The sequence below is a fragment of the Pan troglodytes genome, chromosome 13 (assembly GCF_028858775.2).
Source record: "Pan troglodytes isolate AG18354 chromosome 13, NHGRI_mPanTro3-v2.0_pri, whole genome shotgun sequence".
Lineage (NCBI taxonomy): Eukaryota > Metazoa > Chordata > Mammalia > Primates > Hominidae > Pan > Pan troglodytes.
The window spans coordinates 76,910,570-76,929,918 of NC_072411.2; the positions used below are offsets into that span (position 1 = coordinate 76,910,570).

A 19,349-nucleotide genomic window follows, 5' to 3' on the forward strand; every position below is an offset into this window, starting at 1 on the left:
ATTGTAGTCTTCCTCATAAATTACTAAACTGGCTTTTTAATGCAAATCAGTAACCCTGGGCATAACTGGCAATCTCTAAGAGCCTGTTCATCCCAGAACAACTGATCTTAACCTTGAACAAGCCACATTGGAGACTTAGGCATGTAAACTTGGGGGAGAGCGAGAAGTGGATTTTAAAAGGCAGGGTTAAGAGGGAGAAGAACAAAAAGAGGAGCATAGCTTGAGCATGAACAAGGAATGACAAAAAAAGGCCCAAAAGACTGGGAAGGCACAAAATTAAGAAATCAACAGTTTTCTGCAAACTTCTTTGTGCCATGCACTCCTCTGGTACTGTTACTTTTATTCGTGATTAAGTATCACCTTACTGCTGATTTCTACACTGAGATTACATGGATACAGGTAATGGCCTATATATATATTTGAAGCAAAGTAAAAACATTTAGAAGACTTGCCTTGTGAGAGACTAAGCCAATTAACAAAGCAGACTGACCATGCCCCTTTTGCTATTCCAGGGAACAAAGACTCCTATCATTCTGTGGAGGTATCCAAAGAATTCAAGTAGTTATGGCAGTTTTGGGCAAGGACCCAATGATATTTCAACTTAAAATTTCACAAGGCTTTTCAATACAACACACAGTCTGGTGATCCCAAAAGAATTCTTCAAAAATGGAACTTAAATGTTAAAGAAATTCCTTAAAAATAAATTAATATGACAATGTGTCAAGCACTGCATTCATTCCAAGCTTAGAGGGGAAGAAAAAAAATACACACACAGACACACATAGGTTATTTAGTGTGTCAAAGTTCCATAAAATAAAAAAATTCATTTTGTACACCCTTGACATCTCAGGCATCCTTACATGTGGGACAGATTTAGATCTTAGATAACAAAATTCCAAAGTAAAGACATCCTGCCTAGATTCAGAGATCTGGCTCACAGTATGGCTTCAGAAATGCAAATTATATCATTTGTTTGATAGCTTATATTATTAACAATTATGTGAGACATTTTGAAAGCATGGTTTGGGGAAATTAAAATTACATTATTAAGTGTAAAATTATCATAAAAACTATTGCATTCAGCCATTGGTCCAGTATCTGTTGACGTAAACATATTGTATTCACTACTTGGAATACCAAACTATTCAAATACAGTTCCAAGATAAATAGAAAGAAGTAACTAATAAAAGTTGGGCTCTTGGCCAGTCTGGACTGCTAAATTAAGCCATTTTAGAAGGGAAGAAAGTCTGGCTTCTCAAGATGCTGCAATTTCATGATTAAATATTTTTATCTATTTCAGTGTTTTCCAATTGATATTTCAGGCTGAGGAAGCAACTGAAATAGTTAATGAGAAAAATGACATAGCTATCACTTGGAAAAAAAATATTTTTCACACCAGATCCTAGGGACAAGTAAGAATCTTCAGGTTTCACTCCTCATGGTAAAAACCTTCACGGCCATGAAACCATCCTGCCAAGCCTTTCCCAAAAGCTCAGATGCACAACTTACACCTTTAGGACTGCAACAAAAAAATAAAAACACTTGGAATTCTCATCTTTCTATTTTAAAACAAAGAAAGACCTTAGGAAATTATCTGGTTCAAAATTTCCCGAAGTGGGTTTCATGAAACATTATTTTTCAAAAATGTTCTTAATAATGGCAGGGTGATCAAATAAGTATGAGAGCACTCTTAGAGAGTCATAATCATATTAAGTCATGAACAACGCAGAGAAGGCCTATAGAAAGGATCAGACTTTTATTTATTTTTTATTTATTCTTTTTTTTTTTTTTTTGAGATGAAGTTTCACTCTTGTCGCCCAGGCTGGTGTGCAGTGGCACGACTTCTGCTCATTGCAACCTCCGCCTCCTGGGTTCAGGTGATTCTCCTGCCTCAGCCTTCCTAGTAGCTGGGATTTCAAGCAAGTGCCACCACGCCCGGCTAATTTTTGTATTTTTAGTAGAGACGAGGTTTCACCATGTTGGCCAGGCTGGTCTTGAATGCCTGACCTCAGGTGATCCGCCCCACCTTGGCCTCCCAGTGTGCTGGGATTACAGGCGTGAGCCACCATGCCCGGCCAGGATCAAACTTTTAAAAAAACTTAAATTTTCATCAAACCTATTTGAGCATAGAACCCTTTTTGCAGTATTTATTAAAATCCTGTATAATTATTGTTTTGTAGAAAATGCCTTATCTCATACGAAGAAACTGAAGTCCAGACAGGTGAGATGACTGTCCCAAGGTCATACAATTAGTTGGTGAATAAACTAAAAGCAGACCTCACTTCTCAGGACCACATCAGGTATTCCTTTTGGTACTATGTTGTCCTTCTTCTACAATACCTACATTCCTTAAAGGATCACAGACTAGAAGAACCACATCTTGGAGACCACCTAGTCCAAAGCCTTCCCAGAAAGCTAGGGAAATACAGTCTCAGAAAAGTAAAGCAGTTTGCCCAAAGTGACATATAAAATTCATTCTTGTAGAACTAGAACATAGCTGTTAATTCCAACATGAGTATCTTTCCACAACAGCATGCTAATTCCTGCAAAGCCAACACTTTTGGCCTCTGAGGTAAAGAATTCATGGACAAGAGGGGTTTTAGCTATTAAGGGCCCATTAAATATTTATTAAACCATAATAGTGTCAATAGATACTTTAAATCAATTAAACATGATTGTCTTTACTTACAAATGTCATCCATTGTGACAGGGAATCAATGTTTCAAGCTGTTGAACAGGTCATCAACCCTGTCCTGTTGGATGACACCTGTAAATAAAATAAATCTATTTTTGAGTGAGTAGATTTTAAGCCAGCTAGATTTAAGATGCATGCGGTTTAAAGCAAAGAGTAATTTTAAAAATGATTCTTAATTATGTACTGCCGCAGAGAGATACTTCCCAGTGCCAGCAATTTCACTCTCAGTAGCTATAGCTGTCCACCAGCACAAAACAAGACCAGGGAATTCAGTACACAAAGTTGCTAGAATACACAGGGAATCATGACTCCTGGAGCTACAAGGGTCTTCTAGGTATCTACCTCAACTTACTATCTCTGTGAATATCAGTTCCACTTTGATGGGGGGACAACCAAGGCCTGGTGAAGTCAAATGACTTGCCTAATGTTAAACAGCTAAGTGTCTTTAGCTAAAGTCCCTTGGTGTTGGAAAGCACGTTCAGAATGCATTAACAAAGGTTTTCACTAGGCTGATCAATTTTGAAAGACTCACATGTACACATTTTTAAACATTTCACAAATGCTGACTCAGAATGTTCTAGCAAATCTGCAAAGAATATAATGTCAGTATTATTCAAATACAAGCATTACTAAAAAATGCCATAAATGGAAAATCAACCAATAGTCAGAAAATGGGAACTAGATCATGAAAAGAATATTAAATACAGCAGGTATTAAGGATTTTAAGTTCTGGCTACTTCCAAACAAGATTTGTGGTTCCTAACAAATATGAATATATAAAAAAACAATTTTTATACACTTTCTACAGTTTATCCTTTTAAATGTCGTTTTCTCCGTAGCCACAAAATGCCAATGTAAGATCTGCGAAAAACTAAAATTTGAGCTGGACACAAACTTTCTTATTTCCATTCTGTACCCAAATACTCTAAGGTAATGGGAAGTTATTTGAGGATGCTGCCTTGAGGTCAGATGGCTGCTATATAATAACATTACCACCAAACTACATCGAGTGTCTACATGTGCCAAGTGCTGATGGAGCATTTTACGCTTGCTATCTCACTCACTCCTCACAGCAATTTGACCATTATTACAATTTTACAAATAAGACAATCAAAAGCACAGACAAATTAGGTATTACAACTTGCACACAAATCTATTTGGTGATAGAATCCAAGCTCAAGACCTATTGCATTTCTTTGGTTTAGCAATTGAAGATTCTTAAAAACATAAAAATGAATTGACACAGTTCCAATTACAATACATAAAATGCCCCCAACTAAATGTCACACACTATAAAACATCAGGAAAATCTCTTACTTTTTTCTTGGGGGTGAGGAGGAGGCTGGTGGCAATTTTCAAAAGTAAAATAATCTTAATGCCAAGAAATTAAAACTTTTATGTTAACCTGAAATATATCACAATTAAAATATGACAGCTAAAAAACTTAAATTGTCTTTTAGAATTAATTGTCTTTTATAATTAAGGAAAAGTAAAAGTGAATCTTACTCATTCAATTACTTCTTAACAGATTATAAAGAGATAAATCCTCCTCCTATTCAAGAATGACTGACTCCCAAAATGTGTGTGTATACATACACACACACATAATATACACACACACATAAAATCTTGCTAAGAACACAACTATTTATAAAGTAAATTATCTTTAAGGAAAACAAAAAAGTAATTTTGAGAGATAATGCAACCCCCTCAATTACTTACGTAATAGTAGCTATCTTTTCTTGACCAGGAGTTATGCTTCTGACCAATCCCCTGAACTATTTTTTATTAGGGGCCATTTTTCCAACATAGTTTTAAAATTGTGAAACTGATAAAACAGAAAACAACCAGGAATATAAAAATATACCTAACATACTTTAATAGAACAAGAATTAGTTATATGCAAAGCTCAGCATCACAGAAACTAGACATTAAGAAAAATGAATATACTTTCCAAAGCACTGTGGATAAATCAATCTCTTCTGGCAATAATGGCTTTCTTAAAAGAACCCCAAACAGAAAAAGACAAAGTGTGGTTTCATAGTAGCTTACCCTTTTCTCTGACACCCCATCCTGGCCTGTAGAATCTCTCTCATCATGTGTCTCTTTCAGGACTGGCATATGTTTTTTGTATGCTGGCTCTCTGTTTAAGGTTGTGTATCCTACGTGCTCATAAATTGGGTTTATCGTCATCTTGGCAATGTATTCTGCTGCCTTGGTTTCAATATAGAGAGTAATCAAGCCATCAGTCACCAGATCGTGGATGGACTCAAAGCGTTTCTCCCCAACAAAGTGCTTGCCATCGTAGTAGAGCCTGAAGTTTCTGGTTTGACTTCCAAATCTGCCTCAATGAAATGGGAAAGATGTTTTTAAGAAAAGTAAGCAACTGAATTCTTTCTGAAAAAAAATAACCAAAAAAACAAAAAAAAACTATCGCTTTGTTTTGTGTGTGTCTTCTTTGTTTAAATAAGCTGTGGCTAATCTCTCTGAATCGTCTGGAATATATAAAATTAAACCTTTGAACACAAAGAATGAGCTTGCAATAATTAGGGACAACTAGTCAAAAGCATGGCTACCACAGAAATAATTTTTTTTATTTATCTTTTTAAACCACTTTATTATACCTGTGGAAAAAATGGGAGAAAATAAACCTCACACCACATTAAAACATAGTCAATATTCAATTGGCCAACTCCATAATAGATGACATTTCTATACTAACATTTTTTCTTCAAGTTGATCAATAAGAATATTCAATGTACTTTAGACCTCAGCAGTCATGTCTTTTAATAGGAAAGCTCCATTTAGGGCTAACCAGAATATGATGCCAGCAATCACTTAAAGTAGAGCTGACTCCAGAAACCTGAGCCATGCAGGGCAGGATGGCACAGAAACACACTTTTGCTACTTCTGGCCACAGGCCAAGGACTTATTCTTTCCTTTTTAAAGAGTCATTATTCTGTCTGCTGGTTAGGTCTGTGCAAGAAATGTTTGAAATATATACGGCACAAAAGTCATAAGCTATTGGACTATAGAAATTCTGTTTTCAATTTTATGTTCTGATGATGTGCTCTAACAACTGAAGAATAATGGTTTACTTTTATGATAATTTCAGTATTTTGCTTCCTGCAGCAGACCTCAGAAATGGATCCAATTTGGCATGATTAACATCAGTGTCCTCGCAGGAAGACAAAGGCAAGAAAATGCCGACTTTAATGAAAGCAGATGTCAAAAGGCAACAAGGCAACAAGAGCTGCCAGTGTAATGGTCTCCTGAAGGTAACCCCGAGTGAGACTAATTAAAAACTGAACAAGTCACAAAGGATATATTTAATTTCATTGTTAAAAGTACAACAGAACAGGGATGAACTAAAATACTAAAATAAACGCTGTTTAAGTAAAGCGTTAAATGGGACTATAATCTTGTTATATAACAAAATTGTTCTGGTATAGGTTATATTCCAAATGAATAGGAGTTAGAAACATCTTAATGTGGAAATAAAGTATGGAAAGGAAATAAAATATTTTTAAAAATAATAGCCAGACGATGTCTGTTTCTGTGGTTCAAATTAGACTTTAATAACAATTTAATCTAGAATCCAACGTACTATCCATGTTGGCCCTTCTAAAGCATAATTTATCCATCCTTTAGTAACAATCAAATTTTGATTTACACTTAAGTGAACTATCCATATAATTACACTTTCTTGTTCTCCATTTTCCTCTAATGTTAAAGACACATTTCTCCCAAGTATATTTTCATTATAAAGCCTAAAAAATTAGAAAGGTGAAATTTCTACACCAAAGTTAAATATAAAAGTTTTTCAGTTTAATATACTGCTTTCATCATTTCCTTTTTTTCTAATATACATTATCTGCAACATGGAAAGCAACTCCATAGCTTTTATAAGACTCCTACAATAATAAACACACATAGCATTGAGTCCCTTTATATTTCGGTTGTATCAGACACATTTCAATGAGGGCTCAGACCATTTTACTCCTGCTGGGACTTACGATTTTACAGTGGGCATTTCTACAGTGGATACAGCATTTAAAAACAATCCAAGCAATGGCGTCAGTCATTTAGTACTCAATTGCCTTTTGAAATCTGAGAAGTATGGGGGGCACAGGGCATGAAGGGAAGATGGCTGCACTGGGAATGGTTTGATTGACTAGGAACTAGGAAGTCTAGAGTTAACTTCCTAGTTCTTTCCAATGGACGATGCCTAATTCATCCAAGAAGAGGCCTGGCTACCTGTAAGGAGCTGTGCAAAAAACCCTATGTATCCTTTTCTCTTTCTCAACTCAGTGATTTCAGGAGACCCTGCCCACAATTTCCAATTCCTGCTCCGCCTGTACTTCAGCTCCAGGCTTCCAATCCAATAAAACTTTCAGTCTAAAGGGAGATGATCACATAACCAAAAAACTTATAACATGGTTTGATTAAAACTTTGCTTCAAAGGGTAAAAAAAAAAAAAAAAAAAATTTCCATTTTGGAATTATGATTGATCTTTTTAAAGAAAAATTGCATTATATTTTACTAAGAGAACTGCCAAGCTTTCCTGGCCTACTCTGAACTACTGTCTTTTACTTGGGAAGTTACCTAGGAACAGCACCACAGCACAGACTGTCAAAGATTTCTCCACTTTCTTTATCTGAAAGGCATATTGTGCTTTGTGGGATTAGAAGAAGAGAAAGAAGACAGAAAATCTTTGAGAAAGGTGGGAATGGATGTGCCCATTCTACATAAGAAGAGCCATAAAGGGGGAGATTCCAAATCTAAGGTCAAACAAAGACTCTTTCCTTGAAGTTCACTGCTTGCAGATTGTCATTTATTCAACAAATAGTTAACAAAACACCCAGGTACTTTACTGTCAAGTATTAGGTGGTTCACAATAGAGTTCCTATCGCTTGGTAACCCCAGTGGTAAAAAGATAAAACAGGTCAATACAAAGACACAAAGTGCTAAATTTAAAAAAGTCTATCTTGCCGGGTGCGGTGGCTCACGCCTGTAATCCCAGCACTTTGGGAGGCTGAGGCGGGCGGATCACCTGAGGTTAGGAGTTTGAGACCAGCCTAACCAACATGGAGAAACCCGTCTCTACTAAAAATACAAAATTAGCTGGGCGTGGTAGCGCATGCCTGTAATCCTAGCTACTCGGGAGGCTGAGGCAGGAGAATTGCTTGAATCTGGGAGGCGGAGGTTGTGGTGAGCCAAGATTGCACCATTGCACTCCAGCCTGGGCAACAAGAGTGAAACTCCATCTCAAAAAAAAAAAAAAAAAAAAGTCCATCTTCAGATTGATCTATTTTAATAACTATATACATATAGAATCTTGCTCTTATGTAGAAAGATTCTGTAAAGTGATTCACAAAACCAAGTGAATCCAGTATCTCCCTCATACCATAAAACCAAGAAACTCACTGCCTAGTACAACAGAGCACAACAGTTAGGCTTACATAAGATCTCAGAGCTACTGCTTATGTCCAAGTACAAAAGCATCCTTGCAGTCTTGTCCTGTAGTCTTGAAATATGGTTTGGCCAGGGGCAGGCAAATGTGGGTCCTATATGTTTAAGAGAAAAACTTAGGCTTTGGCATCAGACAGTTGTAAGTTTAAATCCTGGATCTGCCACTTCCTAGCTGGGTGACTTTGGGAAAATCATTCGTCAGATTCTGCATCTAAAAAATAGGAATAACATCACCCTACCCCAGATGGCTGTGAGGATTACATGAAGATATTTAAGTCAAAGCTAAATATATATAGTAGGCTCGAGTGGTAGTTCCCTTTCTCCTTCTCTGTTAGCTTAGGCCCCTGCAGAGAATGACAGAATGAGTTACCAACACTAAAGTAAAACAGCAAAAATATTCAATAGATATGCATGGAAGATGGCTAAATAAATAACTGGCAACACTGGCTGTACAGGAACATCTCTGCACTGATTTACTTTACAGTTAACAAAAGGCAAGGAGGAGCTCTTTGTGAAATTTTCTCCTGGATGTCTCTGAATAAGTTTGTATTTGCCACTTGGTTAAATAGAGTGGGAAGACAACAGAGTGCAAAGCGGAGAGGAGGAGCAAGCAAAGAAGGTCTTTCCACTGTGTCCTGGGAATGAGGCCTCTGAATTCAAAGGAGAAAGCTGAGAGATTTACATATATTGAAAGCGGGACATATTAAGTGGACCTAGTGACAGCTACTGAACCCTAGACTACAGAGCATTGATTTGTAAAAACTGTTGAGGCTAAATCATTTCCCTTTGACTTTTATAAGATAATTTTCTTTTCATCTTTTCCTTTTATTATCTGACTCTGCCCTTGCTTAATAGCTGTTTATTCCTTGGTGAACATACTTGAAGCTGCATAGGCCCAACTCTCACCTAGGTAGAGTTCAGCAAGATGAAAATTCATTTTCTCCAGAGTGGTACTATAGTAAACAAATAGAAAAGAAAGGCTTTTAACTGCTACTGTTGTACATAATGCCACTTTCTAGAAAGAATATCTTTCTCCAGTGACTCCAGGTTTCGGGTTTCCTATTTTAAAAAGCTGTTTAATGCTGTGCCCAGATGCATTCAGATGCATTTCAAGATATACAATTCTAACATCTTTTTAAAAATAAACAAAATCCTTAATATATCATCTTTTCTATTTTTCAGCAAATAAATCATATCGACAAAAAATTCAGTCTAGAAGAAAAAAAAGATGACAAAATATATACAGAATAGCTTTCGGAATTTTACTTTACTTTATGCAAAACCAAGAATTAATTCTAATTTGAGGCCAAAGTGATTTGAAAGAATCTCTTCAAAGGAAAGCTCCAAGCTAACAGATGTTTTGTGTTAACAAACAGAAAACAAAACATATACAACACACTCGTCTAAGCTAACAATAAAATGTTAGAAGTATTTCCAGCAACCAACATACAAAAACAGTTTTATTTATCATAAATATATATTTGTGTGTTGTTTACCAGAGTCAAAAAAGCTAATCTAATGGTGAAATACAAATATACATTCATTCAATCATAAGATACTCTTGGAAGAAAATTTAAAACAGAAATAAAATACGATGATGCATTCGATTAAGTACTACAAAATAAATTTAGATGAATTCTATGAACTAAGGAAGGCTATGGAAGAGAGAGCATAGTTATATACAACATTAAAATGATCTCCCATCCAAAACTTTGTCAGGCTATGACTTTTGTCTATCTTGCTATATAATTTTGGATTATGGAGAAAAGTATTAAATTATGTCAACACATAATGATATTTCCTTGGCCAAATAAATCATTTTCAGTGAAGAAGAAATCCAATTTGCGTAACTAAACTTCCAAAGAAGCCATCTTCTGAACAGTGGAACTCACATAGCTCTGGAAGGTAGAACTGATATAGAAGGATTAACTCGAAGTCCATTTAAAAAGCAGTTAGATATTCCTCCTGCCCTCCCTAATCCTGTCCCTATTGTTATTTCTTCACCACCATGGCAGAAGACTTAAGTTCTGTTTTCTAGGCAGGATAAAACAGGGAGATAGTGAACTGAGGGAATACAAGCAGAGGTAACATCTTGAAAACTAAGTGAAAGTTTTAAATACCCAAAATTTAAATACTAAAGGAACTGATACCTCTATTTCTCTTCACCATGAGGCTATCAGAAGGCTTGTACCTTTCCTGATAGGAGACTGAAAGATTCTACTCTTGGAAATCTGATCAACTCAACAAAAAAAGACTTAAGAGTAGAGACCATCATCCTATAATTGTCAGGCTTCCTCCAAGCTCTCAGAACTACTAGCCAGCCTTTTAGGGTCCCATATGCTTCAATATGAGCAGTCAGCCAAGGGCCACCTGACATCTGAGGAAAACTCCCCTCATGAAAGACAAAGACTATGATAAACAAACAGAATCAAAGCAAGTTAGAGGAAACAAAATCATGCATGGGAATGAAAATATGCTCAAAAAACCCAAAATAAGATGTTTCCTGTTCCTATTCTTGAATAGAATTTAACCAAAAAACATTAGAATCCTGTAAAAAAAAGGAATAAACATAGAATATATAGAAAAATAAGTAGAAAAAGGAATATAGCATAAATGAAAGTTTTTTTTAAAAAAGTTGAGAAAATTTTAAAGAACAAAAAGACAAAAAGATAAAAAAAAGGAGAGAAAATAATTAAGATTAGAGGATCAATCCAGAAAGTCTAACTTCTTTTTTTTTTTTTTTTTTTTTTTGAGACATAGTCTCGCTCTGTCGCCCAGGCTGGGGTGCAGTGGTGCAATCTCAGCTCACTGCAAGCTCCGCCTCCCGGGTTCACGCCATTCTCCTGCCTCAGCCTCCCGAGTAGCTGGGACTACAGGCACCCGCCACCACGCCTGCCTAATTTTTTTGTATTTTTTTAGTAGAGACGGGGTTTCACCATGTTAACCAGGATGGTCTCGATCTCCTGACCTCGTGATCCACCGGCCTCGGTCTCCCAAAGTGCTGGGATTACAGGCATGAGCCACCGAGCCCGGCCTGAAAGTCTAACATGTATAGAAAGAGAGAAGAGACAAAATGGAAGGGAAAGGAATCAAAGCGATAACTCAAAAAATTTTATTATAATGGAAGAACACACATTTACACAATGGATGAAAACAGACCTACACCAAGAACTGGTGCTCACAAAATAGTCCAGTAATTGCAAATAAATCCTCAGACTGGCAAAATTTAACAAGCCTAACAATACTAAGTACCAGCAAGGATACAGAGCAGCTAATATAACCAGTACCTGCAATATTGTTTAACAAAGGGGTTTTATATTATTTACTAAAGTTGAATATATACATACCCTACAACATATATAAATCCTACTCCTAGGTAATATCCTAGACAATGTGTGTGATTATATGTACCAGCATATATATACATCTGGCAGCAACATCCATAAATGGCCAAACCCACATTAAGTATCCAGTAAAATAGAAAAAATTATGGGACACATACTATGATAATTAATATTATGCATTTGAGGGATCCTATCACATGATTTTTCCCTCTTGAAAACTGTTAACGGTTCACTATTGCCTATGAGTCCTTAAGAATCGGTTACTAGTTTTACTTACTTTAAAGCACCAGAGACTGGCATAGTACTTGGCATATATCATGCCTCCTAAGTAAGTGGAATAGAATTAGTAAAGACTTCATAAATAGTTTCCCCTAAGTTAGCTAGCTATATGTAACAATAAAAAGAATTTTTGAAAATATACAGAAATTAGCCGGGCGCGGTGGCTCATGCCTGTAATCCCAGCACTTTCGGAGGCCAAGGTGGGCGGATCACGAGGTCAGGAGATCAAGACCATCCTGGCTAACATGGTGAAACCCCGTCTCTACTAAAAATAAAAATAAAAAAAATCAGCCGGGTGTGGTGGCGGGCGCCCGTAGTCCCAGCTACTCAGGAGGACGAGACAGGAGAATCGCTTGAACCCGGGAGGCGGAGGTTGCAGTGAGTCGAGATCACGCCACTGCTCTCCAGCTTGGGCGACAGAGCGAGACTCGGTCTCAAAAAAAAGAAAAAAAAAATATATATATATATATACACAGAAATTACATATAACTGCCAAAATATAATCAGATTACCGTAGTTTTGTTGGACATAATTTAAAAAGTGATAATTACCATGATAGAGTGTTTGCCATTTACAGAGCCATAATGGTCTTAGTGTGATGACCTATATAATATGAAGCTGCTTTTTCTATTGACATTTGGGAGTAAATAAGTGATAAACAATTTTTCTTTTTTTTCTGAGACAGAGTCTCCCTGACCTCAGGCTGGAGTGCAGTGGCATAATCTTGGCTCACTGCAACCTCCACCTCCCCGGTTCAAGTAATCCCGAGTAGCTGGGATTACAGACGTGCACCACCAAGCCCAGCTAATATTTAGTAGAGTTGGGGTTTTGCCATGTTGGCCAGGCTGGTCTTGAACTCCTGGCTTCGTGTGACCTGCCTGCCTCAGCCTCCGAAAGTGCTGGGATTACATTCGTGAGCCTGGCCTACAAACAACTTTTCTAATTTAGTGAGCCAATTATAGTAACTTCTGCTACCTACTATGTTTCATTTTACTACTAAACCATAGGACCAATACTAAATACTGTGTCCCACTACTACATAAATTTATATTTGTACTTACAGAAAAGTATTTTACATGCATTCCAATCATTTAAAAACTAGAGTAGGCCTAGAAATAATCAACATGTTTGAATAATAGACTTGGCATATTCAAGAGTTGGTGATCAGTCCCATTAAAAGCTAACTGAAATCTTATTATAAATGAGGTTACTACTATGTCAGGATAAAAAGTCACACCATGACAGAAGTCTACAAAAGCACAGAGTAAAACATGAGTGTGAGTGCTTATAGAGTTCTATACATGTATAAGTGTGAGTGTGTGTATAAACACAAACCCACAAATTCATATGCAGGTTTTTCAGATCCCTATTTAATTCTGTTAAACAATACAATGCTTTTATTTAATCATTTCCATATAAATTACACCATCCTAAGTATCATATGTGGAATACAATTTAACATTTTTCTTGGTGACTCAAGTTTATTAACATATTAGTGTTTGAATACAGAAATATCCCAAAGACTACTGTAGTGTATTGAGTTGCCTTTCTCTTACCTAAATTGACCCCAATTATTAAACTTCTAGTTCTTAGATCTAGTTTTATATTTCTAAATCCTCCTTGCAGGTTATTAACTGTGTTCTCCTTCCAATTCGCTTTTTATCCACTGTAAGCTTGGAAACAAGACAAAAGGATTTATTAAGTTTTATATAAAACTGTCTTAAATAGACTCTGATTGGGATTATTGAGCACTCTTTTGCAATAAAGGCATGGGTTTTGTGATGGGTATTTAGGCATTTCCCACTTACCAGCTTCAGGACCATATTTTGGAGGTCTGATGCTGCCAACAGTCTGGTTTCCATATGGGCAGGATGCTACTATAAATGAGCAGACACAGGCCTAAATTTGGTCAAGTACATGCCTTTAGGTTTAGGACTTAGTGTTCATTAACCATCAGCAGAGTATCACATTTTTCTCAGAAAAAAATGTCTTACTAAAAAAATCAGTTTATTAACGTATAATTTACATAGAATAAACTGCTTCCATTGCAAGTGCACAATTCAATGAGTTTTGGCATATATTATTATCATGGTCAAGATGCAGAACATTTCCAATACCTCCAATGGCTTCCTCATGCCCTTTTGCAGTTTGGCGTTGTCCTATTTAACAACTTAAATTGTTTTCTGTTACTTCTGTTACTATAATTTTCTATTTTATATAAATGGAATTACATAACATGTATTCTTTTGTGCTTGGATACCTAAGTTTTTAAGATAAAAAATTACATTAAGCTGATGGCGATTCTTCTTATCAGACTTTAAATACAACTAGACTAGGATTTCTGACTATGGAAAAGCAATAAACCATATTTGTATTTGCTACTTAGTTTCTGGGGTTAATTAGCTTTTTCTCTCTAATGAAGATATTAGGCATCAGATATAATCAACCTATTAGATGAAAAAAAGAATTATCAACATAACAATAGTTAATACTTGTTGATTTGTAATGGCTAATAAGCAAAAGGCTTAAAGTGTAATACAGAATGTATCTCTGTGTTTATTTTAATAATACTATCTAATACTTTTTGAGTGTTATATCCTAGGCACTATGTATGTATTAACTCAAATAATCCCTCCAGTGTCTCTAGGAGGTATTACTATTATTACATCCTCATCTTATAGATAAGGAAACTGAAACTTAGGGAGATAAAGTAACTTGCCCAAAGTCATATAGAAAATGTAAAAAAGAATTTGCATCCAGGACTGTCTGACTGCAAGGCATGTTCTGAATAATCAACCACCTATATTTATTTAAAATCACAGGGCCAAAAAGATTATCAAAAGCCCCATAATTAGGCTATGTATCTTTTAGAGCAACATAACAAAGAAATCATGAATATTTGTCTACTTAAGAGATCCTAAGACAAGAGTGGTAAACGGAATGAAAAATACATTTCTGCAGTTTCCTATTTATGCAAAGAACTGTATCACAGAAAAGCGTTCTAAGTCTAATTTATTATTCAATGCAATTCTACTAAATAAGCCCAGTATATGCCAACCACTGCAAAAGGTTTAAGGAAATCAAGATGTACAAGACTTCATTTCTGCCCTGGAGGACCTTAGTTCATTTTTAAAGACAGATAGACTTATAAATATTTACTATAGGTAGTGCCTGCACTTAGGTATATTTATAGAATATGTGAAGATATTTTCAGAAAATAAATTAATAACTATATGATCAAAAGCACCAGGAAAAAAAACATATTCAATAGAGACTCAAATATATAACCTTGTACATTAGGTACCATCTCTAAAAATCAAAACACTTGAGTCATAAATACATTTTTTCTTTTTCTAGTGAACCTAAAAACCTGGCAGCAAACAGTTATTGGAACCCTTGGCAAAATTTTGAAAGTCCTAGCAGGAAAGGTCAATCTGCATCTTGGAGAATGACCACAATTGAGAGCAGAAGCTGAGCCAAAACCTACACAATTGTCTGAAATAAGAGCAGATGGGGAACAAGAGGAGGGAGAAACACTCACTCGGAAGGATGACAAGAACCATAAGGCGGCGATTGTAGCCTGGGGATAACATGAAGCATTCATAGATCTGTTCTGCTACACTCAAGGAAAAAAGGGCAATATGGGGTTTTGAGGGGAGACAAATCAAAACAAACATTCAGTGCATTTAGTAAGATAAGGGTAATATATCAACAAATCAAAATACCTTTAAGAGAACTTCAGAAACCAGTTAAGAAGTTGCAGTACTCCAGGTAAGTGCAAAGCCCAGAAGAGGTGCATTGAAAGGTAAGAAGAGCCATTTCACTTTATCCACAATAACCTCTTCCCCAAGCTGCACAGCTAAGCTCTTCTTGCAGCTTCTGGGTGATGGGGGAGAGCAGTGGGGAGAAGAGTGGAACATGCATGCAATGTTGGCTTTTTAGAGGGTTTCTTGAAGGATTGTTTTTCCTCTTGCCTCAGGGCACTCACTCAAAGCACTAATGGAACTGGTAATGTAAGGATGGTTTGCAGCAGCAAAAGAGGTCTTATGGTGCCACAGAGAAGCCAGTGCAGCCCGGTGTGAATCCACAAAAGGTGGGAGGGAGAAGAGTGGAGTATGAATATGGTGTTCCAACTTTTCAGGAAGCTATTCAAGGGACTAACATCTCACTTGATTCAGGAGAGAGTGGGACAGCTTGCTGCTGTAGACCAAGAACCTGCAAAACTACTCACGGATACCAGAGGGAGCAAGAGATTAAAAGCTCCTGAAAAAGAAACCAGCAAATCTCTCTAACTGGGAAATTACACACACAAGCCCAGAGAAAACACATCTCCCCTAAAAGGTTTTAGAGGCCCCTAGAATCTCTACACAGGTTAATTCATAAAGGTTTTCTCCTGTATGAAACCAGTCCATAAAGGCTGGAAAAGGTGGTTTTTTTTTCAAACACACTCAGCTAAAAACAAGAATGAACTTATAAGCATATGAAGAAACAAGGAAATAGCACAATCAATGGAACAAAATTAATCTCCTGAAACTAAACCCAAATAAATGGATATCTATGAAATATCTGAAAAAGAATTCAAAATAAGTGTCTAAAAGAAATTCAATGATCTACAAGACAGCACAGATAAGCAACTGAACAATATCAAGAAAAAAATGCATGACAAAATAAAATCAACAAAGACACAGAAACTATAAAAAAGAAACCAATAAATTCTATAGCTGAAGAATACAATAAATAGATTAAAAAGGGATTCAACAGCAGACTTTATAAAGCAGAAGAAAGAATCAGCAAACTTAAAGACAGGTCATTTGAAATTATTGACCTCAAAGAATAAAGAGAAAAATGAACCAAAAAAAGTGAAGAAATCCTAAGGGACTTATGGGATACTACAAAGTGTATCAATATATGCATTATGGGAATTCCAGAAAGAGAAAAAGCAGCAGAGCTAATTTGAAGAAATATCCCAAGTTTGAGGAAAGGAAATAGAAATCCAAATTTAAGAAGCTTGAAGAATTCTAACCAGAATAAATAAATATGTGTGTGTGTGTGCATGTGTGTATGTATATATATGAAATACACAAAAGAAAATGAGAAGGGAATCAAACCATATCAATAAAAAAATCAATGAAACAAAAATGAAAGCAACCAGAGAAGAGAGACAATAGCTATAAGATAAGCAAAAAACAATTAACAAAATGGCAATAGTAAGTCCTCCATTATCCATAATTAGTTTAAATGTAAATGGATTAAACTCTCCAATTGAAAGATAGAGAGTGGCTGAATAAATATACAAGCAAAATGCAACTATACACTGTCTACAAAAGATTCACCTTAGATGTAAAAACACACAAGCCAAGAGTGAAAGGGTGGACAAAGATACTCCATGCAAATGGTAACCAAAGGAAGGCAGGTGACCATACTTGTATCATGGAAAATAGACTTTTGCTAAGTAAAAAGCTGTTACAAGAGGCAAAGAAGGACATTACATGATAATAAAAGGGTCAATTCACCAGGAAGATATAGTAAGTATAAATATAAGGCTATAGGCACTTAGCCAGCTACAGTAGCATGTACCTGCCCTAGTCCCAGCTACTCAAGAGGCTGAGGCAGAAGCATCGTTTAAGCCCAGAAGTTCGAGACCAGCGTGGGCAATACAGCAAGACCATCTCAAAGAAGAAGAAGAAGAAGAAGAAAAAATATATACGCACCTATTAGAGCACCCAAATATACAAAGCTAACACTGACAGAATTGAAAGGAGAAATTCATAGTAACATAATAGCAGGAAATTTCAATACCCTACTTTAATAATGAATAGAAAAACCAGACAGACAATCAACAAGGAATAGGAGGACTTAAACAGCATTATACCCCAACTGAACCTAATAGGCACATACAGAACACTCCACCAAACAGCAGAAGAATGCACATTCTTCTCACATATACGTGGAATATTCTCCAGGTTAGATCATGTGTTAGGCCTCAAAACAAGTCTTAAAAAATTTAAGAAGGCTTAAATCATACCAAGTATCTTTTCTGATCACAATGAAGTGAAACCAGATATCAATAGCAGTAGAAAAACTAACACGGTAGGCTAACACGGTGAAACCCTGTCTCTACTAAAAACACACACAAAAAATTAGCTGGGTGTGGTAGTGGGCGCCTGTGATCCCAGCTACTTGGGAGGCTGAGGCAGGAGAATGGTGTGAACCTGGGAGGCGGAGCTTGCAGTGAGCCGAGATAGTGCCACTGCACTCCAGCTTGGGCGACAGAGCAAGACTCCATCTCAAAAAAAAAAAAAAAAAAAAAAAAAGGAAAAAGAAAAACTAAAAAATTCACAAATATGTGGAAATCAAATAATATACTCTTGGAAAAACTATGGGTCAAAGAAGAAATCACAAGCAAAACTAGAAAATATCTTGAGACAAATGAAAATAGGCCGGGAGCGGTGGCTCATGCCTGTAATCCCAGCACTTTGGGAGGCTGAGATGGGTGGATCATGAGGTCCGGAGTTCAAGACCAGCCTGGCCAAGATGGTGAAACCCCGTCTCTACTAAAAATACAAAAATTAGCTGGGCGTGGTGGTGGGCACTTGTAATCCCAGCTACTCAGGAGGCTGAGGTACAGAATTGCTCAAACCCGGGAGGTGGAAGTTGCAGTGAGCCGAGATCATGCCACTGCATTCCAGCCTAGGTGACAGAGCAAGACTCCATCTCAAAAAAAAAAAAAAAAAAAAGAAAAAAAGGAAAGAAAAACACAACGTACTTTTGGGATGCAGCAAGAGCAGAACTAAGAGGCAGTTTACAGTGGTAAATACCTACATTAAAAAAGAAAGATCTCAATCAAATAATTTTGCACCTCAAGGAACTAGGGGAAAAAAAGGACCAATAAAACTCAAAGTTAGCAAAAGGAAGGTAATAGCAGTGATTAGAGCTGAAATAAACAAAATAGACACTAGAAAAACAACAGAGGAAAAAAAACCAACTATGAGTTAGTTTTTTTAAAAAGATCAACAAAATTGACAAGCCATTAAGAAAAATATAGCAAAGACTCAAATCAGAAGTGAAACAAGAAACATTACAACTGATGCCACAAAAATAAAAAGTAAAAGAAATTACTATGAATAATTGTATGTCAACAAACTGGATAACCTAAAAATGAATTAATTCACATAAACATATAACCTACCAAGACTGAATTATAAAGAAACAGAAATCTGAACAGACCTGTAACTAGCAAGGACATTGAATCAGTAGTCAACAGCTTCCCAATAAAGAAAAGGCCAGGACCAGATGGCTTCAGTGAAAAACTCTACCAAACATTTAAAAAAGAATAATTGCCATTCCTTCTCAAACTCTTCTAAAAATTTGAAGAGGAAGTGTTATTATTTGAATGTGTGTGTCCCCTGCAAAATTAATGTTGAAACTTTATCTCCAATGCAGTGGTATTAAGAGGTGGGGCCTTTATGAAACAATCACTTTGTAAATGGAATTAAAGCCTTTATAAAAGAGGCTTCACCCAGGGTTTGGCCCTTTTTCCCTTCTGTTCCTTTCACAAT

General features: G+C 36.3%; 1 protein-coding gene across 10 annotated transcripts in view; it reads right to left on the reverse strand.

Moving 5' to 3' along the window:
• Positions 1-19,349, reverse strand: part of CHN1 (chimerin 1) — a 206,801-nt gene that overhangs the window by 73,718 nt on the left and 113,734 nt on the right. For 8 of the 10 annotated variants that reach the window (XM_003309320.6, XM_063791313.1, XM_054679957.2 and 5 more), the window contains one exon: positions 4,748-5,036. The exons of 1 other annotated variant lie outside the window; for it this stretch is intronic. In XM_003309320.6, the coding sequence (XP_003309368.3) occupies positions 4,748-5,036 (289 nt within the window). Of the gene's footprint in view, positions 1-2,689; positions 2,714-4,747; positions 5,037-19,349 lie in introns of those variants that run through there. One more of the 10 variants, XM_054679963.1, reaches the window with a different exon arrangement.